Source organism: Physella acuta, unplaced genomic scaffold (genome assembly GCF_028476545.2).
Source record: "Physella acuta isolate Inbredline_101_S28 unplaced genomic scaffold, ASM2847654v3 ptg001100l, whole genome shotgun sequence".
NCBI lineage: Eukaryota > Metazoa > Mollusca > Gastropoda > Physidae > Physella > Physella acuta.
The window spans coordinates 217,724-231,736 of record NW_026732617.1 but is presented as its reverse complement, the minus strand read 5'-3'; the positions used below and the strand labels follow the sequence as shown (position 1 = coordinate 231,736).

At 33.0% G+C, this 14,013-nt stretch overlaps 1 protein-coding gene across 1 annotated transcript; it reads right to left on the bottom strand.

Annotated features, from left to right (window-relative positions):
- Nucleotides 1-1,872: 1,872 nt before the first annotated feature.
- Nucleotides 1,873-13,614, bottom strand: LOC131955757 (tetratricopeptide repeat protein 16). Its single transcript, XM_059320003.1, has 15 exons — nucleotides 13,474-13,614; nucleotides 12,336-12,586; nucleotides 11,915-12,105; nucleotides 11,595-11,693; nucleotides 11,126-11,271; nucleotides 8,846-8,984; nucleotides 8,107-8,297; nucleotides 6,845-6,974; nucleotides 6,081-6,295; nucleotides 4,478-4,725; nucleotides 4,063-4,214; nucleotides 3,682-3,774; nucleotides 3,215-3,378; nucleotides 2,683-2,860; nucleotides 1,873-2,350 (listed from the first exon to the last, which is right to left on the bottom strand). Exons 2-15 carry the CDS (start codon nucleotides 12,487-12,489, stop codon nucleotides 2,144-2,146), a joined length of 2,307 nt encoding a protein of 768 aa, XP_059175986.1. The 5' UTR covers nucleotides 12,490-12,586; nucleotides 13,474-13,614; the 3' UTR covers nucleotides 1,873-2,143.
- Nucleotides 13,615-14,013: the final 399 nt, after the last annotated feature.

Genomic DNA, 14,013 nt, shown 5'->3' with positions numbered 1-14,013 from the left:
AAAAATAAGGTCTGAACCTTACAGCTTTTGTCTAAGATGATTGATACTAAATTGATTATTATTAAGCATAGCATCAAAACTGTTATTATTAATTATTAAGTATCAATGTTACCACAGGGTTGTGATGTCCTGCAGTTTATTTGGTGAGGTAATATATATGAGACTAATTGACACTGAAGTAATATCCTGTTCCATTTTGTTAATGCTGCTGTTTTATTGGTGCTAAAACAAGCTCATTTTTTTAGCTAGTTTTGTTTTTTACTTATATTTTTACAAATGTGTTCTACGTTGATTTGTTTAAAACATAAATAACATCAGTTATAATATAAAAATGATATACATGTATTACCTGTTCCTTTAGCTATAGAAAAAACGCACAACTTATCAGAACAATGTATGAAGGGGGAGTTACGTGTGCATGTCTCAGATGTTTTGTCTACCTCACGTTGAATAAGATACAAACATCACTACAAAGACGGTATTTTTGTGGTATTGAAATGTGTTGGTATCTTATTCTATTGTTATTTTCTAGAAAAATATTTTTTGTATAAAATAATTACTTACGATGTATTAAATCACACATGATTACTTTGATGCATTCAATATAAAACAGCAGGTCCAACACTAAGCAGACTGTAGGTTAACTACTTAACTTTAAAAATTGTTGCATTTTTTAAAGTCCAATTTTTGCACCTTCTATGGTCTAGCCAGCTCAACAGTACTTCCCTTGCTGAGCTATGCATCACTTACTAGTTTTTAGAAAGTTTTATGTATCTTGCTATTTCCTATCATTCAACCTACATGCATTTATACATTTATACTCAAGCCATGTATTTGTGTGCTTTCTCCTAACATTACGACTGAGTAGGTTTGTTAGGAGGATTTTTACTATTATCTGTTAGGTTTGTAAAGAATAATTTTTATTAACTAAATAAATAATATATATTCAGTAAATAGTCTATTTCTAAAACCTTTTTAGAAAAGTGATTGAAGATTCCAATGTTAAACAATAAAATTTGTTTTTTTACTTTTGTAATCTAGTTTTTGTTTACTTTGTTTTTATGGCTGTCTATGTTCACATTTTGTAGCACACAAACATAAGTTGTACCACAGTGTTCCCACAACAATGATAAAATGTTGACTTTGTTGTAAGATCCCCAAAAATCAGGGCAATACTATGCCAGACCATGTACAATGCAGTGCAATGCTTAATGACATGTTTCTTAGCAATACATGAACAGAAAAACATATTAGATATCGGTATTTTTTCACGTACCTGCCAGCAATAGAAATTATTCAGTGAATCAAAAGGCTATCATAGCAACTAATATTCAACACAGAAGCAGGATTTGGGCAACAAACAAAAAAAGAATCAGTATAACTAAACACTGTAAAAATTATTTTATTTACAAATTAGTTCTAGGTCATTAAGTTTCCAGTAAATATTGAATTACTCAATAACCAAAAATTCTGAGAGCCCCAAAACAATTTTATGAAGAATTTGCTGCAAGATATTATTATCTTGTTTAAAGTGTTACATTTATTTATTTAATATTTCTTAAATTGCATTTTCAGAATTTAAAAAAAAAAACTGCCACATGCATTTTTCAAAACTTAAAATTTAAAAACAACTGATTAACATTAAGGCATAAAATAATAATATAATATTTTATCATTGAAACCTATTGGAATATTCAATACCACTCAAGCACTCTTTACACTGCTGTTAGAATACTAATATGAAATGTGTTTACCACAAAAGATTTTACTTCCTAAAAATATCTAATTAATTAGCATTTTATAAAAAGTATCTAATTAATTACATTTACATTGGATAAAAATATCTAATTAATTACATTTAGTAATGGACTCTCAGATAAAATGTACAGTAATAAAAACAATAACAAAGGATTGCTCATTTTAATAAATAAAAACAGCCCAAAACTCCAGCGTTTGAACTATTCTCTACATCGCTGAAATAACCTGTTAAGTCCTCTTTAATTTGATGAAAAAATAATGCAGAGTAATGAAGTGTTCAGTTTGTTATTGAATCAGCCCAAAAAAGGCATCCAGTGAATCATCTGAACAATGCTTTCAAGAACAAATGACACAAAATGTGACTCCCACAATGAAAGCTGAATGTTTACACCCCCCCAACCCCCAGACTGAATGTCCTCCAGTTTGTGCTGCTCTTCTTCTTGGCATGTGTGGACAAGGGGATAAGTTTTTGTTGGTCAGGATTTTGTCTGCTCAGCAGTTTAGGTAATGGTGGAGGCAGGGGCTGGAGTCTGGCACCATTGTAGCGCAAAGATTTACGGTTCCTTAAAGCATCCTTGACCTTGTGTTCAACCTGAAATAAAAAAAAAAAAACATCAGCGTGGATGTAAGTACAACAAACACTTTTTTACAGAAAAATTTCCAGGAAAGAAACATTTAAGTTTATATTTTTAGAATAAATTATATTTGTAGGAGCTATGTGTGTTTCAATTATGACTATTTATAATCTACTTGTTAACCTATAAATTAATCCCTTTTAAAAATAATTCTTTTCAATAAAAGTATTTTGTTTAAGATTTGTAATTTATATTTTTAAGTGATGCTTTCCTAAAAGTAATAAAAATTATTTCAGATTTGGTAGATTTATAAAAATTTTGTATACATAAAAAACAAAAAGGAAATGACCTTTTTCTTCTCATTGACTTGCTGCACATAGAATTCTTTTTCTTCCATACACATACTGTAGATCACACCTACATCTGTTGGCTGCCATGTTTGTTTCTCTGCTTTCTTCACTGGCTCTGAGTGGCTGGGTACAAATGCCAGACTTTGCATCTCAGAATTTTCTGTACCTGCAGGTCCACTGAAAACAAAAATTAACCCCTAAATGTTGTAAAACTAGTTGTGTAAACTCTTGGTGAGCTTTAATAGTAGTTTCTCTTTTTTATTATTGAATAGGCCTATAGAATGAGATGGGAATCAGGAGAAGCCATTCTGTTTTCATTCAAGTATGTAAGGTTTTTTAAAGTCCATCACTATTAAGAACTGGTTTTTTAAGATTTGAACAGAAAGTGTGAATTGGATTTTGCTGTAACTTCAAATCATTCACAAAAAATGTGATTTAAAACTTTGTAAGAAGATAAGCCTCTATCAGTATAACATGAGGATTAACCAGTACTACTTTAAGCTAAATGTTCAGAATCTCTGTGCAACTGACCTGAGATTTGAGTGACTGTTTTTTACTGCTAGAGCTGCCGGGCTACTCATGATGTCGGCAACAGATTTGCCAGGGAAGAGTCGTGTCATCATTGACATGAGTTCCTCACTAGATGGCGCTAGCAGAAGACCATGCAAGAGATCTTCTTTGGCTCCTGTTGTATTCTGTTAAATAATTTATACCATGTAGGCCTATATGGATGTTAAATTTTATTTACAAACAAGAAACATAGTCTATCAATAAGTAGCCTACTGTTAATAAATTCATTTCCTTAATGTGTATAAGGATTTAAGCTTTAGTCATAGTCTATGAACACTTTTTACTATAAACATTACATTTTAAAAATCCCTATAATTGAAAACAAATTCCTTTTAGCTGTGTCTATGAAAGTTTAATTTTAGAATTACATCCCAATAACACTGCCCAAGTATTTTAAAAATCGAAAAAATATTTAAACAAAACATTACATCTAGCATGTAGCGTGTGCGAGCCCGAGATATGTAATACTGTCCTTCATGTGGTTTGTTCTGTATGGCTAGGGTGAATTCAGCCTCTGCTTCCTGGGGGAAAATGTGGAACACAGCAATCAAAAATATATTTATAGTTAAAAAATGTGTTTTATCAATTATTGGTGTGATAGTGGTGTTGTTATGACAACTTGACATAATTTTGTAGTAATTTTATTGTGGGGTTACTTTAATGTATAAAATGAGTTTAACAGTGGCTGTTCCATATTTAAAGAAGACACCTTTTTAATCAGGTTTTTTGATAGTCCACTATATTGTTGAGTTAGAAACATAATATGATCTAAGCTGTCATGTAACAGGAAGGACAAATACCAGACTCACAGTATAATTTTTGTCCTGAAGAAAATTAGAACCAAATTCATTATGTATTGCAGCAATTCTTGTTTTTATGGCGCTGTCTTGTGGGTCCAGCTCCAAGGCTTGGTCGTAGTCTTCTAGAGCAAAGCTGAGTTCATTTTGTTTGTAGAAACAATCTGAGGGAAAAATAACTATCTGTAATGTGTTCTTTAACAACCTAACTAAAACAAAAAATATTAATTGTTCCAACAGTTATAAGAAACAATATTTACAAAACCACAGAGAATTTTAGAGTAGAGAGAAAAAATGCTATAATTTAATGTTTTAATCTAATAGTATAGTATTAGTAAATAATAAATAGTATTACTTAATGAAAATGTAACAAATGTACATTTGCAAATATAAAAAGAAAGACAAAATGGTATTTCAAATCCATTACCTCCCCTGTTTACATAGAGTGACTTCTCGTTCTTCTCTCCCTTGATTGCTTTGTTGAGTAAAATGATAGCCTCATCATAAAAGCCCTTGGTGAAGCACTCCACAGCGAAGTCATTGTAGGTGAGCAGCAGCTGTCTCTGGGACTTTGTGTACACCGGGTCATCTTCGTTGTGGTCAGCCTTGTCTAGCGCCATCAGGAACTCATCAATAGCAGAGTTGAAGTCATTCAGCTTGCGGTACAGTGCTCCCCTAGTCAACATGGAACATCAAGAAAACATCAGTTTATAGGGCTACCATGGTCAACAGGGAACATCAAGAAAACATCAGTTTATAGGGCTCCCCTGGTCATTTGGGAACATCAAGAAAACATCAGTTTATAGGGCTCCCCTGGTCATTTGGGAACATCAAGAGAACATGAGGTTACTTGATTGGTGTGTATCAAATATCCAAGACCTACACCGAAAACACTACAATCTACAATCATGGGATTAACATACTGACCAAGCTACAGATACCAGACAGGTACTGAACAGTGGTCAAAGCTCTTTAAAAACGTTGTTGTTTTTGGCATGAAAAATATAGATCTATAACCTGGAGACATGCTTGTTACACTGTTTACTAGCTGTTACCTGGGGTTAATATATTTTTTACCTGGGATTAAAATTTGATACCATAGTTTATGGCAGTCTGCAACTTTGGGGTTTATTTCTATGTAACCAAAGGGACAGTATCTATGTTCCTTGCAGTTCATATTTTTTGTTGTTATCTGGGGTTGTTGTCATGGTAGTCAGCCAGTATGGGGTTAAGATTTATTACCTGAGGACATGGTAGTCAGCCACCGTAGGGTTAAGATTTATTACCTGAGGACATGGTAGTCAGCCACCGTGGGGTTAAGATTTATTACCTGAGGACATGGTAGTCAACCAGTATGGGGTTAAGATTTATTACCTGAGGACATGGTAGTCAGCCACCGTGGGGTTAAGATTTATTACCTGAGGACATGGTAGTCAGCCACCGTGGGGTTAAGATTTATTACCTGAGGACATGGTAGGCAGCCACCGTGGGGTTAAGATTTATTACCTGAGAACATGGTAGGCAGCCACCGTGGGGTTAAGATTTATTAACTGAGGACATGGTAGTCAGCCACCGTAGGGTTAAGATTTATTACCTGAGGACATGGTAGTCAGCCACCGTGGGGTTAAGATTTATTACCTGAGGACATGGTAGTCAACCAGTATGGGGTTAAGATTTATTACCTGAGGACATGGTAGTCAGCCACCGTGGGGTTAAGATTTATTACCTGAGGACATGGTAGTCAGCCACCGTGGGGTTAAGATTTATTACCTGAGGACATGGTAGGCAGCCACCGTGGGGTTAAGATTTATTACCTGAGAACATGGTAGGCAGCCACCGTGGGGTTAAGATTTATTAACTGAGGACATGGTAGTCAGCCACCGTAGGGTTAAGATTTATTACATTATGACATGCAGTCAGCCACCGTGGGTTAAGATTTATTACCTGAGGACATGGTAGTCAGCCACCGTGGGGTTAAGATTTATTACATTATGACATGCAGTCAGCCACCGTGGGTTAAGATTTATTACCTGAGGACATGGTAGTCAGCCACCGTAGGGTTAATATCTATGGCTATGGAAATCCTCTGCAGAGCTTCCCTGTGTTTGCCAGCAATGTTGAGCTGCATGGCCTCGGCCTTGTTGGAGTTGGCCTGCATCACCATGGCGTCCATCATGGCCCGACCTTCAGTGTGGTCAGGGTCAAGGTTAAGGGCATTCTTGACATCATAGAAACATAAGGTGCTCTGGTGTCATAAAATAACATAATTTTGGAATGAGATTCTAATTAAATGGAGAACAAAATAATAATTTTGGAATGAGATTCTAATTAAATGGAGAACAAAATAATAATTTTGGAATGAGATTCTAATTAAATTGAGAAAAAAAAATTAAAGAAGAGTAAATCAATGTTTTAAAACAAAATTTATCATACAGTTGTAGTTGAGTAGTAATTATTATATTTTTGAGTCATGCAGTATTAATAAACATGCAAAAACATGAAAATTCTATCCCATGTGTCCCAGCATCAATATCAACAAGTCAAACAAGTGTGTACTGAGATGTTTGTACTTATTAGTGCACTGTCAAGATGCCAAGTTAGAGTAGTGGGTCTTATTTGGACCAATGGCTGATAATGATGAACCATGGGTGTTAATTCATTTCAGTCTAGTACCCCCTCATTAAAAATGATCATTTAATAATGAGAAATAGTCTTTATTCCAGAGGTATGACTTGTTTATGAAAAAAAAATTACACACACAAACTTAACAATAAGAAATGTCTACTGTACTCACATTCCTAAACAATTTATGCAGCCTTGCTCTGAGTACATAAAGGTCAGGGTTGTTCCTGTCTGTCTCTAGTCTAGTGTTGACTAGTGCCAGACATTCAGAGTGTCTGTTCAAGGCTGCCAGGCAAGTTATGCTACCAAAACAGAAGTGTAGAGATATAATATAATATAATTTAATATAATAAATTATAATATTTCTATTTTAAAAATCATTTATATGATATTCCCAATATGCTTTCAATAATAAAGGTCATTGTAAAATGGCTAGAAGCTTCTGTCATTCTAAAATGACCACACATGAGGTTAGACTAAATGGCTAGTATCTTTTGTTATTTTATCTGGTCAGTACCTTAGGTTATTTTATCTGGCAAGTACCTTAGGTTATTTTATCTGGCCAGTACCTTAGGTTATTTTATCTGACAAGTACCTTAGGTTATTTTATCTGGTCAGTACCTTAGGTTATTTTATCTGGCCTTTACCTTAGGTTTTTTTTTTATCTAATCAGTACCTTAGGTTTTTTTTTTATCTAATCAGTACCTTAGGTTATTTTATCTGGCAAGTACCTTAGGTTATTTTATCTGGCCAGAATCTTAGGTTATTTTATCTGGCAAGTACCTTAGGTTATTTTATCTGGTCAGTACCTTAGGTTATTTTATCTGGCAAGTACCTTAGGTTATTTTATCTGGCCAGAATCTTAGGTTATTTTATCTGGCAAGTACCTTAGGTTATTTTATCTGGTCAGTACCTTAGGTTATTTTATCTGGCAAGTACCTTAGGTTATTTTATCTGGCCAGTACCTTAGGTTATTTTATCTGGCCAGAATCTTAGGTTATTTTATCTGGCAAGTACCTTAGGTTATTTTATCTGGTCAGTACCTTAGGTTATTTTAAATTGGCTAGAACATTAGGTTATTTTATCTGGTCAGTACCTTAGGTTATTTTATCTGGCCAGTACCTTAGGTTATTTTATCTGGCCTTTACCTTAGGTTATTTTATCTGGCAAGTACCTTAGGTTATTTTATCTGGCCAGTACCTTAGGTTATTTTATCTGGCCTTTACCTTAGGTTATTTTATCTGGTCAGTACCTTAGGTTATTTTATCTGGCCAGTACCTTAGGTTATTTTATCTGGCCTTTACCTTAGGTTATTTTATCTGGTCAGTACCTTAGGTTATTTTATCTGGCCTTTACCTTAGGTTATTTTATCTGGCCTTTACCTTAGGTTATTTTATCTGGACAGTACCTTAGGTTATTTTATCTGGTCAGTACCTTCTAATGTGATATCCAACATTCCCTGGCACCATATCTGAAGCTTTTGTGAATGAGCTCATGGCCTGCTCATACAAACCAAGGTCAAACAATGCCTGACCCTTAAAGTAGTAGGTCAAGGCCAGTCTGTTATAGTATTCTTGGTTCTGCTGGTCCAACTGGCAAGCCTTCCTGTAGTTCAAGATACCTGACTGAAGGTTGAAAAAACAAATTATTGAAAGTTTAAAACATTAAAATATTAACTTATTGGAAACATTTTGAATTTTATATTAAAACACAATAAACAAAACATCATCTAATTAGCTAAAGTTACCATAAAATCTAACAATTCCTGAAAACAAACTATGATAAGCAAACCTAAAAATGGTGCAAGTTCAACAAGAAATATTAAAATGAGCTAGCTACAGCCAACAAACCTAAAAATATTATAACTATTGTCAACACTACAACTAGCCAACAAAACTAAAAATATGTTAACTATAGTCAACTCTATGATTAGCCAACAAAACTAAAAATATGTTAACTATACTCAACTCTATGACTAGCCAACAAAACTAAAAATATGTCAACTATAGTCAACTCTATGACAAGCCAACAAAACTAAAAATATGTTAACTATACTCAACACTACGACAGGCCAACAAAACTAAAAATATGTTATCTATACTCAACACTACAAAATGCCAACAAAACTAAAAAATATGTCAACTATAGTCAACACTATGACTAGCCAACCAACCTGGAAATCACAAAGCTTGATGTACACCTCAGCCCTCTGTGCGTAGAACACGGGGTCATCAGGCTTCAAGCTGATGGCCTTGTTCAGGCTGGCAATGACACGGACTGGGTCTCTGTCTTTATCCAGTGAGTTTTGAAAGCTGGGAGAGTTAACATGTGTTAGCAGTAGTAAACAATAGCACAGGGTAGTCTATTTGTAAGAGTTAACTTGTATTAGCAGTAGTAAACAATACCACAGACAGTAGCGTACGCAGGGGGGGAGCAGGGGGATCAGCCGCTCCCCCTCTGGCCATTTTCAGCAAAGTGGCGCCTTTTTGGAAACTTTTTAAACTCAAAGTTTTAAACAATGATATTTGTTTAAAAAATACTTTTGGTCGGCACATCTATGTAAATCACAAGATTTCTTTTCATGTAGCAACTAATCATTATTGTACTAGTCTAGTAGTGTCTACGTTTACAACACGTATTAACAACTGCATCAGTTTGCCATTCTAAAATAACCATTACGATGCATTGCAATGTTTAAAAAACCTCTATGGTAGTACCACTTGGCAAGGGGGGGTGTTAAGTTTAAGGCAACTGTATAATGTATTTGCTTACGCATAATTGAATTAGAAAATGTTATACATAAAACTTCACACATAATTACTTTATATATACAGTTTGAATCGTGTGATTAATTTTTAAAAAAATTACAATACAGAAACAAATACAACTGATGTGGCACCTCTATTTAAATTGGGCAAACTGCGTAGTGGTGGGGAAATTTTAACAAGGTCAACAACCTCATCATGATGAAGTAGTAGTATTCTTACAGTTTGGGCGATAGTGATTACGATTACAAATTATATGAAACAGTTACAACCCCCCTCCCCAATGGACCCCTCTGTAAAAAGAATATTGTCATAATACCACTGCTACTTATTTAAATCTATTTCTTTAACATATATTTGTGTAATATATATGTATGTTTAGAACAGTCATCTAAAAACTGACGCTATGTTCACTCTGAGTTGGTTATCTCCCCCCCCCCCACACACACACACCTCACCACCACAATTGTGTAGAGCGACATTAATGTCACACCTAGGTATACACTGGGTTGGATAATTGACCTAAAGTGAACGGACAGTGGTGAATGAAGTTGAAACCATCCCCCCCCCCCCCCCAAAACCCACCCCGAACTGATCTGTTAAGTACATGTAGAAAAACGTGTAATGATGTACCAAAGTACCATGCCGCCAGAAAATTAGCTTATTAAACGTAAAACTCTGTGACTATTGTTTTTGCAATTACCAGTAAAAAGGTGTGTGATCAATACAGTGATCTAACCCATACCTATCACTATGTTAAAAAATGGTCTTTAAAAAACACAAAGAAGCAGTACTTAATTAAAATATATGATCTGAACTAAAAGACCGATATTTAGTTAAATGTAGGCTGTTATTCCAAATGTTTTTCTATTATATCGAAAAGCATGGTTTTATACAAACTCTGATTTGAAAAACTTTCATTATGCTGTAATACTTTAGCATTTATGATGACGATATATTAAATTCTGATTATAGACAAAAACATTTTGTAAACACGAATAGTGTTAAACAATTTCATTATATTCTAAAGTAATTATTTATTTGTTTTGACATTTATAATTAAATGTGTAGATATATACATATTTTTATTAAGAGAGTGATTATTTCCGCTATTTCACTTGTCTTAAATAATTTCCCAGGAATTATTATGTAAGAATTTTTTCTTACAAGAATTACAAAACAGATTGTGTTACGTTCATTGTTTTTGGTTGTAGTGTGTATATATATATATATATATATATATATATATATATATATATATATATATATATATATATATATATATATATATATATATATGTATATATATATATATATATATATATATATATATATAATACAAGTATATAGAACGTGTTAAAAATTCGGCGCCTTTTTTTACTCTTTTCGCTCCCCCTACAACGAAATCCTGGATACGCCTCTGACCACAGAGTAGTCTGTTTGTGAGATATCTAAACAGCTGAGCACAACAATACAATACATAGTAGTAAAGTTACATAGATAACACCTAAGAAAGCAAATGAAAATTATTTTATCAAATGAATTTAGAAACACATTTCAGTTTGATCAGTTTAAACAAGGGTAAACCTATACAATTCAGTAAGCTTCATTTAATAGTTAAAATACAATTACTTTTTAACAATTAGACTGGCTTACTTACTGCTCATTGATTAGATTGGTTTACTTACTGCTCATTAGCCTTCTCATTAACCAGCTCACAAAGTCCCACACTCTGCTCTTTCTCCCTGTAGCCACCTCCTGTAAACAAACCCTGACTTCTCAATATGGCCGCCTTGATTGATTCCTCATCAACGGCTGTGGTGAAAACTCCTTCCTATAACACAAAGGTTTGCTATATTATTGTATGCCATAGCAGAAAACAATACACACACAATTTTATAAATATCTATAGTAACCCAGGTTTATTATTTCATTTTAAACTGTTTTTTATAGTGTTTAACATGATATCCATCATTTGAATTTTCGCCTAGTCATTTTATTGAAACACAACAGCCAAGGTTTTTAATATATTAAAAAAAAACTGAAATCTATGCAATTTATAATTGTTCATCCTTTAGGTTCATATAGTTAATGAATTTTAGTATTCTGTTCTACACAGAGATTATGTGCTTTTGATTAAAAAAATGTAGGCCCTACTTGTTTTTCAGCGTCAACTTGGTTCTCTGTAGGGTCAGTGGGTTCCTGATCAAATGCTGCATCTTCATCATTCTCAACATCTTCATTGTCATCACTTTGCTGAAATTTAAGCATCAGAATAAGAGTTTCATATTTAAAATTTTTAAATAATTATTAAAATTTTAAATAAATCTTAAAATTATAAACCCTAGCTTGCTACAATGCTGCCAGAAGAAGGATATGGAGCTGTAGCTTCAAATGTTTAACTTTCTGTGATCATATTGTGGAAGAAAGGTTAATAAAAGTATCATTATACAATGAATGACCTCCCCCTTATTTACTTCGTCAGTTTCTTCAGCAAGCTCATCAGCGCTGTGATCAAATTTAGAGTCCTCCTCTTCTATGGCAAGTAGGCTTCTGTCTTCTTTGACTATCTGTTTTCTGCTGAAGGAATGTTCTAGAATGGGGTAGAACTGGTGAATGTTTATTTCGCCTGGGTCTTGTGAGTAAACCTGGGGCTTGGTCTCTGCATCTGAGATTTAAAAAAACAACACATCAATTGTGACATCTTAAAGCACATCAATTGTGACATCTTAAAAAACATAATCGTGACATTTTAAAGCACATTGTGACATTTTAAAACAACTGAAAAAATGATTTTAATAAAAAATAATTACAGTATTTAGCAAAATCCCTCATAAAATTTAGTTATTATAATTAAGGACACACCAAACCAAATAAAAACAAACAGCTTCTACTCACCAACACTGACAGGAGAGAGAGATGTGTCATAGTCTCCAAAAAAACTGTCAGCCTCTGGTGTATCTGAAGTTGATTCTGAATGACTTGAAAGGAAGGCCCTAATTCGGATTTGGTTACTGTCAGGTGCCTCATTAGTACTGGCATTTGCAGACATTCTTTATTTTAATGTATACAAAATCTAAAGCAGCTTGTTCCTAAGTTACTTTAGTTCAGTTGAGGCCAAATGCTCTCAATCTCATACTTGGACAGACCTAAAAAAAACCAATTATTTTACTGAGTTGTTCATTCAATTCCGTTGGTTATGGCAAAGTTACTAGATGCATTTGTAGGTGCGAAGAATTCTACTTCAGACATTGATGAAAATCCTACATGAAAGTAGCTTACCTAAATTAAAAATTGTTAGCAATAGGCCAACAATACAAAAGTTACGCTAAAAAAATGGGTAATCTCACGATATAGCATCGGAAGTAATCTGGTAATGTTTGTTAAGTTTCGTAAACATTCATTACTATAAACCATAGCATTTAACCGTTGAAATATAAATAAATTTGAGTGTATTAAATAAATGTTTTAGCCTAACTAAATTTTCAGTTTAATGGACAGAAAATTAGCAACAATTAGACTAATTAGTAGATCAAGATATTAATAATAAAGTCGAGTGTAGTAAATATTTAAAAAAAAAAGAAACACAGAAATGAAAACTTGCCAAAGATTTGCGACAACTAGATCTTTTCAATCTAAATAAAGGCCTAATAAAATAAAACAAATTAAATAGATTATATAGACCAGATAAAATAATTAGCATTGTCTACTATAGACTATGTCACTACAGTATACTAGTATAGTAGTATAGATTATAGTATAGACTTGATTATTTGATAACTTGATCGTTGGTAACTAATTAATAAATTATTGGTAAAACTCCATTTCAGCGTATTTTATTCTCCGTTGCTTGTTTACCTCCAGTTGAGCGTATTTTATTATAACAACCGAAACACACCAAAACATTAGGAAAACACGATTTATTTTTTGTATTGTATTTCTGTTTTCACAAATGAATTATAATTTAATTAATTGTTTTTTTATTTAATAATTTATAAAGACGTTTTAATAGGAGGGAAAAAAGGAAGATAACTACCTCTGGAAGATTATGAGACACCTTTAATTTAAATGCCGCTTCATTTAGATTAAATGAAGCATTTAACATTATGATAGCAAAAAAAATGTAATCGTTTAAATTTTAAATATGTGCCTTTCGGAACAGTATGCCGCCATATTGTTTATGTATCCATGGATAAATAATTAAATGATACCGGAAATGAAATGATTGTTTCGCACTTTAGTTTTACAAAAATATATATCTATAGAATTGTATAGGTATGGTTGAAAAAATTATCGTAAACTCAGAGGAAGTGGGAAGTACTTAGATTCTACATCTACCTGACAATGAGATCTGGGAAGGGCTAAGAAAGTGTGACATACATTTTTAAAAAAAATTTAAAACTTTTTTTTATACTGAAGTATTGCAGATGTTTCGCATTTTTATTTAAGACTTATAAGTAAATATTAGAAATTGAACAATGTGTACAACCTTTTAAGCATTTTCAAAACTTTTAATGAATGAATATTTATTACAAATATTTTTATACATATCAACCAGAAGTGAGTTTACACTGTG

Excerpts from the sequence above, each read along its gene's own strand:
- LOC131955757 (XM_059320003.1), bottom strand. The coding sequence starts at position 12,489 with ATGTCTGCAAATGCCAGTACTAATGAGGCACCTGACAGTAACCAAATC. Across the intron at positions 11,694-11,914 it reads TTGCTGAAGAAACTGACGAA|CAAAGTGATGACAATGAAGA; the intron begins GTAAATAAGGGG and ends CTTAAATTTCAG. Across the intron at positions 8,298-8,845 it reads TCAAGCTTTGTGATTTCCAG|TCAGGTATCTTGAACTACAG; the intron begins GTTGGTTGGCTA and ends TTCAACCTTCAG.